The following is a 15,676-nucleotide window of genomic DNA, read 5'->3' as shown; positions in this document are numbered from 1 at the left end:
TCCAACCTGAAAAGCAGCCACGTTTGTTTCTAGGGCTTCCTGTGCAACGGAGATGGTACTGGTAATTCGAGCCCCATACATTCGGGATTTTTCCCACCCCTTTCAATTGCTGTAGTCCCAGTTTGGGCTGAGCTGAGACCCAAGTTCCTAACATTCAAAATCCAGCTCCTCCAGTGAATACTTGGAATTTTAGACCCATTTACATGAATGTGCCACTCCGTTGGGGATCACCCAAACAGTAGCCCTAAACAGTGGGGGTGCTGGGGGATTGTGAAGAGACCTGTCCCAACCTGGCTTCAAACTCAAGTAATCCTCTACAGGCAGCATTGGGAGTATTCACTTCTGAATAATTCACCCCCAAAAGCTTAAAACAGTGAGCTGAGGATTTCTTTTTCACTTAATTTTCCCCATGACTAGACCTTTATGTAGGACTTTCTGATGGTTGGGAAAGTGTTTGAAATTCTCCAGGATAGTTTTTCCTTTTCATTCATAGAGTAGTTGAGAATTTTATGAGTATCAAGAGTGTTTTGATGGTGTGACTAGTAATACTTACCGAGAGTATCTGCCAACAAAAGAAGCAGGGCTAAATGAGAAAGGCCAATACTCATATTTAACCATTTAAAAAGTTCAATCCATTTGTATCACTTTAATTTTCAAATGTTAAGGCAGTTCCTAGAATGATCATGAGGCAGTTTTTCCAATTCTGAAAACCAGTGAGCTTGCTTCACTATGTCCTCATGAGACCAGGGAAGCTAATTGTGTGCAATTTCCATTATTGGGTAATGGCACCTTTAATAATGCATTTCTGGAGGATAGTGGTCTTTTCTATTTGCCTGTAAGTCACTCTTTTTAGCCTCATGTCTTGTGGGTGACGTGTCCCATCTCAGGGGTTCAGGGGAACTCAGAAACACACTACTAGACTGATGTGTTTGGTTGCTTGTATAGAAAATGTATAGAATGTATAATGTATAGAAAAATGGCAGCATTCTGGGTTTTGACTTTTTCAGTACATGTTTCTTTAATAAATAGTCATTGAACTCTCACCTTACATGGTAGTGCTGGTGTAAACAGATACATGGGGAAGTACATCTATTCAAATTAAAGATCTGTTAAAGGCAAAGGAGTACAAGATATTATGATATTTCAGACTCTATGACATTTAAATATCTTCTTTGTGACAAAATGTTGAAGGTAATAGATTGTCACAACATGAATCCATTCTCTTGACAATAGTTGTAATGAGATTGTCAGAAATGCAACCTATCTGTGATCAAGGCTTGAGATTGTAATCTAGTTTGGTTCTGCCCAAGAGCTGAAAGGCATGCCTATGATTTCTGTGCTATTTTACATTTGTTCTGTTAAAGTTTCCCTAGGTAAAAACATTTTTGTTTTGCCAGGATATTTAATTTGACTGCTTATATCCGACAACAATTGAAATCTTTTTTTAAAATTTAGAATGCATTGAATTCAAAAGAATAAATATTCTTATCTCGGAATTTGTGTAAAAGGATTGGTCAGATAAATTCAGGATTTCCTTGAGTATGGGTCTTCATCTTTTTCCCTTGTTTTCCCTTGTCACAGCCAACAATACAGGTATGCACAGGAGGCAAATTACCGACCTCTTGGACCAAAGTATTCAGGTCCATTCCCAGTGCTTCGTCATCACGTCTGACAATCGGTTCATTCTCGTCTGTGGCTTCTGGGACAAGAGTTTTCGGGTCTATTCTACAGACACAGGTAAATGTACATTTTCTTCGGTTGAACTATCCATGTGGTATTTGGAGAGCTGGAGCGTTTAGCATATCTTCACTAGCGTGAACTATTTGGGATTTGCAAACGGTGTAAAATGAAAGGGAAAAGATCCTTTTCTCTCCCCCTTTTTGTTCCTCCCTCCACTCCCTCTCTTCTTTCTCCTCCCGTCCACTCTCCAACCACCTCTACTCCAGAGAATCAGCAGTACTATGCAACTTCAGGTTTTAACTTTTTAAAGGGATATTTGTGAAGCAGCCGGACCTAGCTTCACAGGCTTGGGAGTCAGAGGACCTGGGTTGTAATCCCGGTTCTGCCTGCTGTGTGACCTTCAGCAAATCACTTCACTTCTCTGGGCTTTAGTTTCCTCATCTGTAAAATGGGGATTCGGTTTTGGTTTTTCCTACCACTTAGGCTGTGAGCCCCACGTGGTGCAGGCTCTGTCCAACCAGATCATCTTGTATCTACCCCAGCGCTTAGTACAGTGCCTGACACATTGTAAGCACTTAATAAATGGCACAGTTATTATTATTACCATTATTATATTTTTCCACTAAGGACATTTTGTGAGAAAGGAACAACGTGAACAATCACTTGAGTTTATGAGGTTAGGGTCGCTGTGGTAAATGGGTAAGCCATAGGGGCTTGTGTAAATACATTCTCTACTGTGTGTTTATATGTGCACGCACACACACACCCCATTTATAACCAAGCATGTCGTTTCCCACACTTTTGGATTACTGTAAGTATAAGGAGTCTTTTTGCCCTCTATTGGGACTCATTAAATATATCTCTTGGGAGAGTTCTTTCCTACACCCAATTCTGCATAGAATCCTGCTGAAAACTACACCATTGGGAAGAAAAGCAGCTGACTCCTGTTTTTATGCGACAGGCTCTCTTGTTAAGATATAAGAGTACTAGGTCCATATATTCATTTTCATGCAGCTGAGGTTTACACTTAAAACTCCACTCTGAATTACCACAAGAGAGCTCATATATTGGATTTTTGAAGAGCTTTGCAGATTAGCAAAATGATTTTTTTAGTGGTTTTACCTTTATACATTGAGTCCAACATCTTTGTTTATGTGTTAAAGACCAACAATTCAGAACCTTTAGTGATGTAAAATCTGCATTGTCTCCAGGTAAGAACGACTGATTAAAATATTTCATGGAAGAGGCAATACCTTAATCATTAAGCTATTAAATATAACCTATATGGTTGAAGTGATTTCCATATTTCTAAAGATCGAATATGGCTATTGGAAGTTGCCTCATTCAATGGAAATTTGAAATGGGAGGTATTCCAAAATAATAACAAAAACAACAAAGCTCTCTGTTGAATTTATTTAGCATTTATTCCCTAAACACAGTCTTTAACAAAGTGCACAGTTTTGTTTTCTACTGAGCTAACTCTAATAGTCTTAAGGTTAATGAAACAATGGGATTAAAGCTCTTGCATTATTGTCTCCCCTTGAAATGTATTCTGCATTGATCACTTATTGTAAAACAATCCCTTAATATAATTTCCTAGATCCAGGAACCTTGAGTTCAAATTTTAACCTTCTTTTCATTCCCCAAGCATTCTTGGCCAAGTTGCTTGACCTTGGTTTTTACCAATTACTTTCTTTACATTTTAGCTGTAACATTTGTTCTGTAGACAAGCAATATGGAGGAAAGACAATTTAAAATTATATCACTTTGAAATACATAAAGTTTTTTAAGTACTAAATACAATTCTAGTCTATATATTTCCCAGCCTGGGATTTAATAATTCAGAAGAAAATTAATTGCAAATGGAGAGTAAACAAGTAGGGCTTGTTTATAGATTAAGAAATGTAAACGTGTTCAATAAAAATAAATGTCCATCTTTTTATTTGCAAACTGTTTGTCCATTTGCCAGATTTTTCTCTTAACAAATCTGTCACTTCATAAACTTTGGGTTTGAGATTATTGGGTGGGATGTTTATGTTTTGTTTGCTTTAGAAAGAAATTAAAGTATTATGTGTTGATATTTAAAAAGTAAATCTAGCGTAATGTGCTATAGGTGTAGCCTACCTTGTCACTAGTTTGTTTCCTCATGTTGAAATTTAATTTGTTTTCCTTGTATGTATATATATATATATATAATATATTAATATAATGATAAATTATGTATAATATTGGCTCCCCATTTTTCTGTCCCTGTTTTGGGGGAGAAAAAAGCCAGCACTGCTATAAGTGTTCTTATGTACGAATTTTGGAGTCCATGCATAAAGACCGACTATATTTAACTTTATTTTGACAGACCTGATCTTGCCCATAGAATGAAAGATTTAAAACAAAACATTAACTTTTGCTAGAAAATCTGGGGGGAAAAGCCCCCCTCTTTTCTTCCTCTGTATGATTTGTTAATATCCTATGTACAAACAAACTGTGGTGCTAATTTCATTCTAAGTAATTTCTTCAAGATTGTGCTCTCTTTTTTGATTAAAAAAAAATAAGAATTTTGTAGTTGAATATTTTCCCCAACTGTGGCAGACCAAAAAGGGAAAAAAGGTCATGTGATCAGTAATGTGTAATAGCAAAGCTATCACAAGTGTTGAATTCAATTATATTTTAGCACTTAAGCAAAAAAAGAGCCTTTCTCTTATTAGATTTCAGGGTTTTTTTTGTAACAGGAAATTCTTTTAACGTAAATCATGTTTTCTGGGCACAGCTAGTGCAGCAGAAGCAACAATAAACCCTTTCCCCAGCAGTGGGAATTATTTTCAGACAGCCTTTTAGATTCAGTAGTGCAGGGACCTAAGCCTGAATTTTTTTATTTGTAGCACAGCTGTCAAATAAAACATTAACTAGAAAATTTGTTCTGTCAAAAAAGGGATATCCTAGTGCATGTGGTAGTATTTGATATTAGTGTGTGGAGAGGTAGACTAGTATTAAAGGAAACCAAAAAGAGATTGAGGAACTCTTATGAGATTATCAGAAAATAATTTAGCAAAAGAAGCAGTAGGCATTTATATGCCCAGATTTATTTAAAAAGAATGACCCTCAACCCTGTAACAAAAACCAAAGTGGGTCGGGCTACCTTAGCCAGAAAAAGTATAGAAGAAAGCATTTGGGAAATTATAACTGTCTTTAGACAGTTATAATTTTGATTTTGATAGCATTATCAAAATTAAAACTGCCTTAAAAGAATTAAATTGCTTTAGAGGCTTGTCTTCATGAACTCCCGTTAAAATTAGACCTTAATAAAATATTATGTGAAAATGCTTAAAAGAATACTTTGTTTCAGTACTCAATTTCAAATATTTTTTGACTCTTTGCATGTGTGTGCTGTGTGAACAGCTCTTTGACAGTTACAAGCCTTTATTTGTACTTCCCCATTTAAGCAATTGTATTGCTTGGTTCTGGTTATATTAAGGAACATACTTTAGAACATGAGTTTATGTGTGGTTTTATTTTAATGGTTTAATGATACATTAATATTCCTTAGTTTGCCGGGAAAACCTCATAGTAGTGGCAGAAGTCCATCTAGTCCATCTCAAATTTAAGGCATGCCACTTTACTAATCACTTTTTTGCCCCATATGAAAAAAGACTGTTACTTTGGTGTACGTGCTTCGTGAATATCTTCTGATATCACATACAGTGGTTGCTTAATGTACAACTGCTGATTTTTCTTGAAAATTGGCTGTTGGGCACAACAAAAGGAGAGGCTGATTTCCATATTTGGAAAGGGCCAGTGCCTGTAGAGGGCCACATGATGTGTGGCTTAAATCCAAGAGAGAAGTGATACAAATTCAAATCTGCCAAACCAGACATTCCGGATAAATTCATTATTGTACTGTTTTATTTCTATTTTTCTGTAGTTATATTTATAGCATGGTAAATTTAAAAATGAGTCACAAAATATGAAAACTGAATAGTATTACGTATTAGGTGTAATCATATGTAGACTTAATTTAGTGGTTAAAAGCTAAATGGAATAGGCTACTGAGGCATGTAGTGAAGTCTCAGTCACTGGAGATCATAAGAAAGGAGCCGAAAGTCATCATTCCTCTGCCTAGATGTGGGTGCCAGATCAGGTTATGTAAGTCTACGACTCCATGTTCTGTAGCGTCCACCCTATGTCTTGCAGTAGAGAACAATACCAGCACTTAGAACAGTGCTTTGCACATAGTAAGCGCTTAATAAATGCCATTATAAAAAAAAAATTCAATGCCGCCTTGCATTCTCATTTGCACTCCAGTGACTCTTCCCTTATATGGTACTTAGGGTTTCTGTTTCGTTTCCAGTGGTAATTATATATATCTGAAGTAGAGTATCCTAAACTGTTGGTAGGCATGATTGTCCTGGAAAAATCTGGATAATTAGAGTTTGAAGTATGTGGTAATAATAATTGTGGTGTTGGTTAAGTGCTTACTATTATTATTATTTTACTGTTATTTTCATGGTGTTTAAGTGCTTACCATGTGTCAAGCACTGTTTCAAGCTCTGGGGTAGATGCAAATTAATCAGGTTGGACACAATCCCTGTCTCACATGAGGCTCATAATTTAAGAGAGAGGGAAAGCAGATACTTGTTTAAATCCCCGTTTTACAGATGAGAAATTTAAGCACAGAGAAGTTGTGATTAGCCCAAGGTCACCGCAAGCAAGTGGCAGAGTCTGAACTAGAACCCAGGTCTCCAAGGACATGAGCATTTTTGCAGCTTCTCTCCTTTTCTTTACCGCTTCCACTCGCTGTGGTGTAGACGAATCCTTTCACATGCTTACTATCCATTTGTGTAGACCAGGCGATGGTGAGTTGGAAAAGGAGTTGTTATCTAGATCCAGCCCAAGTCACCATATCAATCAATCAATCAATCGTATTTATTGAGCGCTTACTATGTGCAGAGCACTGTACTAAGCGCTTGGGAAGTACAAATTGGCATCACATACTTCTAAATGCACTCCCTTCACCACCCTCTGTCTACTTAAGGAAGCCAAAGTAAGAAAGAAGTGGAGCCTTTTATAATTTCTCACATAATACATGTTGTAAAATAGGAAATTGGCAGTCCAGTTTTTGTTAAAAAGGTGTTAGTGCAGAAAGTCTAAGGAACGATTCTCATTCTTAAACTAATTGTCACCATTGTTTAATGATTTAAACGTGAGTTTTTACCCTTAAAAGCACATGTCTCATGGAATCTGTCTTGTTAATTACAGGAGAAATTTTCTTTAGTTGTCCACTGGGATATACACTGTTTTTAAGTATATCAGAACTATGCTGCATTGAGCATAACTAGCTACTCGTGTTTAAGCTAACTGATTTACAGAAGCACCATATGATTTGTACTTTCTACATTAAAAAAATCTTCCTTTCATTGTTTGATTTCTAAAATTTTACTTATATGGCTTATCCAGGGGACAAGCAGAATACAAATTTTAGACATTAAAGATGTCCACTTGTAAAATATCATAGCACCTAGAACATTTACTTATAGAACATATAAGATTGGCCTAGCACATACTTTGAAGTGTTTATTGAGATTGAAAGACCAAAATTGTAGGTGCTCGAGATTTTTCTCATGAGTTGGGGGTGGGGAGGAAGAGAGAGACAGGTTCTTCTTGTGTCCTTTATGCCTTTGGCTCTGATCGGACCCTTATAAGGAGATTGTGTCATGTTTTAATCACTGCATTTTAAAAATGACTGCAGCCTTAAAGAGGGTTCTCATTTTGGGGTAAAGGCTAAAGGTAAAGAGGTAAAGGGTTTAAGAGGTTTTAGATTGTTTAGCCTTGGAGAAAAAAAGGCTCTTTGGTGTCTTAATCCCCAACTCTAAATATGGAGAGAGGATGCTGATCTGGGGTTCTCCATGTCCAGTTATGACGAAGCAAGAAATGTTATTTGTTATATTAATGTCTTTCTCCCCCTATAAACTATAGGCTCATTGTGGGTAGGGAACATGTCTTCCAGTTCTGTTGTTTGTACTCTCCTAAGCACTTAAAACAATAGTCTGCCCATAGTAAGTGCTCAACAAATACCATTAAAAAAAAACAAGAAAAAATGCAGAGCTGTCCATTGGGCATGTGAAATCGTATAAGACTTTGAGTTCTAAAGTAACAGCAGTAACAGCTAACAAAGAATGCATTTTTTCAGAACTTTAAATAAGACTAGATAACTATCAATCCTGTCTGAGTTAGTCATACATACCAGAGGCAGAAGACTGAGCCGGAGGATTTCCTAAAGTTCCATTCAGCTCCCTCATTCTTTGATTCTAATTTTTCAGGGGGCCATTCTGAAAACCTTTTTCAGCTGGAAACTTATGGGATGTTTCTGTATGGGACACTCAGTGGAACATCAATTGATTCATTTGGGGGGGCAACTCAAGAATGATAGGATGGAGGTTAGCTAATGGGGGAAATTAGCAAGGGTAGATCTGGGATGGAAGGATTAATGCATTATGTTTGGTTTCCTTTGAAATTTCTCCAAGTTTGGTAGAGTTTCTTAGGTAAAGTTAGGGTTTCAAAAGATGGTAATTTAGCATCACCCCCCCCCCCCCCAAAAAAATAATATTAATTTGAACAGTTCCTCCTTTGTTCAGAAACACTTCAACCCAGCCAGTAGTTCTATTATGGGGTTTTGTTTATACACAGACTGCCTAAAGTCTTTCTAACAGTCTTTTCAAAATGAATTTTAATCGACCTAATTGTAAAAGAAAAAAAAAATGACATGTCCAAGCAGAAAGCACAGTAGATTCCTTCTCTCTCTCAATGTCACTCTGGTTCAGGCGATTAACTAGTGTACAAACTTTGGAAATATGTCTGGGTTAACTAAAAGGCAGAGGGACTATTTTAGTATAAGATCTCCTTTTCAGAAATATACATTTTAAATTTTTTTCCATTGTAATTGTAGGAAAACTGATGCAGGTTGTGTTTGGACACTGGGATGTCGTCACTTGCCTTGCCCGATCCGAGTCATACATCGGGGGGAATTGTTACATACTCTCAGGCTCACGTGATGCAACACTTCTGCTCTGGTATTGGAATGGGAAAACCAATGGAATCGGAGATAACCCAGGAAGTAAGTACAACTTGTTTTACAAGACAACTATTGACAAATGGCATGTAATAAAGTTTTCTTATAAAAGTCACATCATGCTTTATGTGATGATGAAATATAAATTAACAAGGTCTAGTTTAATTTCTTAGCTTTAAGGCAACAAAAGTCTAGGTGGCCCTTTTATTACTACTTTGTAACCACTCCCCCCAAGCAATTAAATTCCCAAATCAAACTTTCATTTCTTCCCCTTACCCACATTTCCAATTAGAGCCAGGTACTTCTGAGGAAATGTCAAAATGTCTCCAGTTAATCATAACTTAATGAAAAGGAACCACAACTAAGAATAATGTTTATCAAATACATAATTGAAGAAGCTAATATGCAGATTATAATGGTTAGGTTATTTTTGATATTGTATGCTATGAACTTATTTACAAAGTAAAAATGAAACCAACCAGGAGGAAATATTTCACACTAGGCATAAGCGTTACATGGGGGGAAAAATATGAAATTAACCAAAGGCCTTGAAATACTTTCTAAAACTACACTGGAGCCATGAAACAAAAAATGTGCAACCATTTAAAACTGTAACTCACAGAAGGCCAAAGAGGAAGCAGCTTCCATTAAAAACAATCTCCCACAGCTGGAGAAAAGAAATGGCTTAAAAAAAAACACATTAAGTAGTAGGAAAAAAACAATTAAAAGGACCACCTGAAAATGAGAATTTAATTAAAATGATTATGGCAACATTTGAAGAGATACGGCAGGAATAATTTTAGATTTTAATTTCACAAGGTTGAGCATTTTAACTGCTCTTAAATATTTACAATTTCTTAATTTATAGCAAGTTGAGTTCAGACAATGAATTTCCTGATTATTTTTACTTTAACAATATGTACCTAATTCCGCTATATAATCCCTAAATTATAAGACAATCCCCACAATTTAAAATTATGTCTGTTAAATTTGTTTGACCACATTGAGCTTACCTTTAAAATGGGAGCTTAAATATTTCTGTGTTTTATTGCAAAATCTTTTTCTAAGTGTGCAGCATTATTTTTAGTTTGAAGTACATTAAAACAATTTTAGAGAAATTTTATCATTTGAATTTTTTAAAAACTTCATATTGTCATTATATTGCCATCATATAAAGCAGTAGATGTTGTGTATTATAAGTCTAAATGCAGTTAAAATGAATTAAATGTACTCAAAACACATTAAATGTATTAACAAGGTTCCCAAGTTTATCCTTTTCTGGCTATGTAAAGTGACACTGAAGTGTTGCTCTATATTTCCTTTTTAAATGCATATTTTATTTCTTTAAAGTACTTTTGTGACTGGTGCAAACTTAGATTCTTTTTTCCTGAGTATTATCTTTGCAAAATTTCATGAAGTCAGCCAGCAAAAGCTGTGTGGTGGTTTGGGGGGTTTTAAATCCTGATTTTTCTTCCTGTTTTTCATTCTCCAGAATACAGTGTTAATGCTCCAAAATGGTATTTATTATTGTGAAATTAGGCAAGTAGGCTTGTTTGTGTTGTCGCTACACTATACCATTCCATTATTGGTATAAAAATACTTAAGGAGAATGATTGTACATTGGATTTGGCTTAGTTGGGTCATATTCTCTGTGTTAGGTCATTTGTATTTTGAGGGGAGCAAAATTATGTTGCCACTGTTTGTAGCATAGAAGAAAAAGAACACAATGGATATAGATTAGGTGTTTGTCATATTGGTATCTTTGTTTTTAGCTAAATCCTCATTAGACCCTCCCTTGCTACATGGATCTTACTAGTACAACTAGGATGGACTTGGTGGGAAGGGGGAGGGTGTTGGGGGGTCAGGGCATGGTCCTCAATTTTAAGGTTATCGCATCGTCACGTGCCACACTTTTATCTCTTTAGGATTACCATGTAACTTTACCTAACCTAATTATTAGTGTGTTTTAGAAAGTTTAATTGTGCATATCATAATCAGCTAGAATGCTCAGCCATTTCTGAAGGGGTTAGAGGAGAAGTGGCGATAAATGAAAAATAGTGCCCTGTAAGTCACCCAGAAACCAATTTTGCATGGATGACCTGACAAAAACAAAACCAACGAGGCCAAACTCTTGGACTTGAAATGAAAAGCTCTGAGTTCTAATCCTTGTTCAGTCACCGACACTGTACAAGACCTATACTCTCAAATCTTATCTCTAAAATGAGATGAGGATGATGGTGATAATTATTAAAGCAGCAGTTATTCGTTCATTCACTCATTCAGTCGTATTTATTGAGCGCTTACTGTGTGCAGAGCACTGTACTACGCGCTTGGGAAGTACAAGTTGGCAACATATAGAGACGGCCCCTACCCAACAACGGGCTCACAGTCTAGAAGGGGGAGACGGACAAAAAAACAAAATATATTAACAAAATAAAATAAAAAGAATATATATGTACAAGTAAAATAGAGTGATAAATATGTACAAACATATATACAGTTGGCAACTTGTACTTATATCGTAAGCATACATGAGAATGCTGTTAGAGAAAATAAGACTCTATGCAATATTGTCTTTTGTGAGCAAATAATGTTTAGTGTTGTTTTAGTGTTACCTGTACATCCCCTTTCCTTATAATGCTAAAAATAAACTTCTAGAAAATTAAATACAGACATGTAGAACATGTGACAAATGACATATTGTAGTCATCTTCAAAAAAATGGGAGTGCATGTAGAAAAACATGGATTTACTTTCTCAAAACAAAGCGTATCTTTCAATTATGATTTTATGATTTTTTAATTTTGAGAGGGTGAAAAAGGAGTAAATGCAAGGTGAATTATTTGATTTCACAGTGGGAACTTTCACATTTTAGCTGGATCATCTCTTTGTGAGTCTAAGCTTTTGCAAAAACTATTTGTGCTGTGGGCACAACAGTACTTGGAAACATGTACATGTAGTCGTGGTTTTTCAGACATGGACTGTAGTTCATCAGGCAGCAAAGTGACACAGCCATTAAAATCAGAGAGATGGTGCAGGTGGGTATTTTGTAGTTTGGCTTGCACAGTGGTCTAACAATAATTTCTGTGTATTTAGGCGGAGATGCTATTCATGTGACTTCATTACGTATGTGTGTGTATGCTTTATAGGGTATATATTAATATGGCTGCATTTCAAATTGCACTTACATAGTCATGGAAGTTTTCAGACAAGAATTCACATTTTTCCTGAATGGTAAATGAATATATGCAGAAAATCAGGGCTCTTGGCTTTTCAGCCTTTTTTTTTTTTTTTACACATTTATTTTGTAGGGTACTGACTAGTTTTTCTACATAGAAAGGTAGATGTAATTGAATTGAATTAGACATTTTTCTTAACATAGTCCCTTTTTCCTTTTTTTTCTATTCTCTTCCCCGCCATCTGAACGTCCCAAATAAAATACTAGTGGATTTTATGAAATGGATAACCACTTTACAGGTATCAGCCAGTGTTAAAACAGCAAACCTTCAAGGCACAATCAAAATAATTCAAATTAAGTTAACGCTGCATATTATCATTTGCACATTTGAAAATATTACAGCTTTCCTATAGGCATTCTGGTTAAATTGCTAATGTTAAACTTTTGATTCTCGTAGATATGTTTTTTCTGTCCTTGATGCTGATACCTTATAATGTCAAAGTAATGTGAAAAAAGGCCCTTTCTGGAATCCTATTGGGGAATAAGATCTAGATCTTAGTAATTCCAAGATAGAATTAATAATAAGCAGATGTTAGAGATGTCCTTTGATGTAAATGCAACATCTAGCATTTAGGTGTCCTAATGGGTGTGATTTGGCAGAAGAGGAGGAATTTGTTTCTTAAATTGGCTCTGAAGTATTCTTGTTTCTCTACAGATTTCAGAAGTCTAGATTTGATGTTTTAATGTTTGGTAAAGGGAGTGCTGCAAAAAGCTTTTTGAATTAAGTGTGTAGTATTTTAAAGTTCATATTTAACTTAGCATATTTAATGTGGGCAAAACCTTACAAAATAATTGTTCTGCATATTGCCATTGTACACTGAAAGGAAGCAATTAGTAAAAACTAAATTTAAGAACACATAAGTTCTTTTTCGTCCGTGCTAAGTTTTGCTGTTGGACAACATTAGAGAAAAATGGCTGGTGACTGTGAAGTTATTACCTAGCATTGTTTTGCAGTGTTTCCATGAAGTAGTTTTCCGTTTGCACATTCTGGTTTTGATTTGATTGAAAGGTGGCATTTTATTTTATTTTTTTCCCTTGGCAATCAGATGTACTAATCTATGTCAGGTTTCTGCTTTATGAGAATGGCGTCTATGTGGAAAAGAGAACAACTATCTTAGTTTTTTATAACAAGATCGTGTTCTTTAAAAATATTTCAGCACCATTAATTAGAAAGAAGGTTTTATTAACCATAAGGCTAGAAAGAACAGACCTCGGAGCTGTTTTTTAAAGTACTGTACGTTATTGCTGCCCTGCTTTTTCTCTGTCTAAAACTTCATTTTGTTATACTCTCATCAATCACGAGAGTCATTACCGTAAATCCTACCATTGTTAATTTTACTAGTTTCAGCCTAATGAGACATTCTCCCTATAATTAAAAATGAATTCTAACTTTCAGGCATTCTAAATTTTTTTTAATGAATTTAGAGTAATCTTGGCATATAAGCATAAATACGACATACGTGCTCATACCTTCCAGTCTAACTCTGTGAAGAGTGTTCTTGTATGTATGAATACTGTTTTTGATGCATCTAAGTGCGTGTTCTTATGAATATGTACATTTCTGTGAATGAATTATAGCTGTTTTATAATGCCATAGTCCTTTTCAGGGTGTTTCAATGAAACTACTGATAGGTCTTTATTCTTTGTCTTTCAAAAATGGCTAGACATAATTCGAAAATTGTTCAGAAGTAGACGTCTTTGAGCACCATCTGCTGGCCATTATTGGGAAATGACTCTTGACGATGAATCACCAAGTCGCTTAATAAAGCAGGTGTAGAGTGTGATATATAAAATCTCCCTGTGCTCCCTTCAAGACACTAACAAATAACAATCTGAGCACTCTTCATTTTCATCTCAATTCAGTTGAAAAAAGCATTGAGCATATAAAGTGAATAACAATTCCAAGCAGAAACATCCAGTTATCATCTGGTATAAGACATGAAATGAAAAAAAAAACCCAAGCTTTCTTTCATCCATCCTAACAATAGTCTATTTAAGATTGGCTCTTTTGATAACTCTTTAAAGAAGGGGTAGAGAGCAGATATCATCATCATCAATCGTATTTATTGAGCGCTTACTATGTGCAGAGCACTGTACTAAGCGCTTGGGAAGTACAAATTGGCAACATATAGAGACAGTCCCTACCCAACAGTGGGCTCACAGTCTAAAAGGGGGAGACAGAGAACAAAACCAAACATACTAACAAAAGAAAATAAATAGAATAGATATGTACAAATAAAATAAATAAATAGAGTAATAAATATGTACAAACATATATACATATATACAGGTGCTGTGGGGAAGGGGAGGAGGTAAGATGGGGGGGATGGAGAGGAGGACGAGGGGGATATGTAACTGGCACCATCAGTTTCAGTAAAAGGTTTCTGAGAATCGACAAATTTTTCAAATGGCACCAAAGTTTCTTACAGTGATAGCAAACGGATCTGCAGCTAGGCATGTTTTGGTGGGAAGGATATCACCAAACCCCCACTCCAGTGATGAGACTGTTAGCAGCTCCCTCTAGACTGTAAGCTCGTTGTGGGCAGGGAATATGTCTGTTCATTGTTGTATTGTACTTTCCCAAGCATGTAGTACAGTGCTCTGCACACAATAAGTGCCCAAGAAATGCGATTAAATGAACGAATGAGGAACGGTTCCTTTTATGCCTCTAGAGGAGCTAAGAGAGGGAGAGTGCTCCAGAACTCTAGTTTGGAACACACACCATAGCTCCAACATCAAGCACAAGTTTGGCCATTCTTTTTTTCTTTGATGAATTTAGAGAGTAGAGTTTTGATGCTGGTATGTTGGCAGTATTCAAATTCAGGTGTCAGTAAAACGATACATGTGAAATTCTCCAGAAGGGGCAGGATGTTTGGTGCTCCCTGATGTAACACAGGCCTTCAAGTCCCAGGCAAAACAACTCTGTATTTACTGCTTGTAACTAATAGTAGATGTGGTAAAAGGAATTATATTCATATGGTAAATGAATACAACCTTAATGTGCACCATATGCACAGTGGTGGGATGATGTACCAATATATCATGTTTATTTACCTTGTTTGGTTGCAGAGAAAAAAATGACTATACCATTCAGCCCTAAGGCTATAACCACATAAATATGAAAACAGAGGTACTAATGATTTATGCCCTGGAATAGAAACTTTGTCTAAGTATCTTCACGAGCAGATTATAACGTGGTAACAAAAAGGTTGTTTTGTCCATTTTTCTTGCTCTTATAGAAAATATAATTTCAAAATATTTCTGGAATTAGTCTCAGAAATGAAATAGCAAGGTATCAATTCCCTATTGTGTGCCAAACGGGACTTTTTAGGCTCACAAATTTAAAACCTAACCCAGTTCTCCATTCATTTTAACTGTGAACTTGAATTTATACTCCACTTGTGAGCGCCTTTGTTTTTAAAAACAAAAAACCATTGCCATGTTCCTGCAGACTTGGGAATGATGCATTTATGAACATGTCTTCAACTTTATGCATTGAAATATTCTAAAACAAACCCCCTGCTCTTTGTGAAACTTCTACTGAGGTTTCTGTGTTTACTATGTAGAAGTTTATCATGTCAGAGGAGGGATGGAAGAGCCTAATTGGTGACTCTTAGTTTACCTCAAGAGCTTCATACAAACAACAGAGTGAAAATAGTGTTAACTTTTAAATGCTTTTAAAAATATTCTGAAGGATAC

At 35.8% G+C, this 15,676-nt stretch overlaps 1 protein-coding gene across 2 annotated transcripts in view; it reads left to right on the top strand.

The window, feature by feature from the left end:
* LRBA (LPS responsive beige-like anchor protein) overlaps positions 1-15,676 on the top strand; it is a 634,690-nt gene that overhangs the window by 593,067 nt on the left and 25,947 nt on the right. For both annotated transcript variants that reach the window (XM_038755081.1, XM_038755080.1), the window contains 2 exons: positions 1,582-1,737; positions 8,618-8,785. In XM_038755081.1, coding sequence (XP_038611009.1) covers positions 1,582-1,737; positions 8,618-8,785 — 324 coding nt within the window. The remainder of the gene's footprint in view (positions 1-1,581; positions 1,738-8,617; positions 8,786-15,676) is intronic.

This window comes from Tachyglossus aculeatus, chromosome 12, assembly GCF_015852505.1.
Source record: "Tachyglossus aculeatus isolate mTacAcu1 chromosome 12, mTacAcu1.pri, whole genome shotgun sequence".
Lineage (NCBI taxonomy): Eukaryota > Metazoa > Chordata > Mammalia > Monotremata > Tachyglossidae > Tachyglossus > Tachyglossus aculeatus.
The sequence above is the reverse complement of the archived record's forward strand: the minus strand, read 5'-3'. Positions and strand labels throughout refer to the sequence as shown.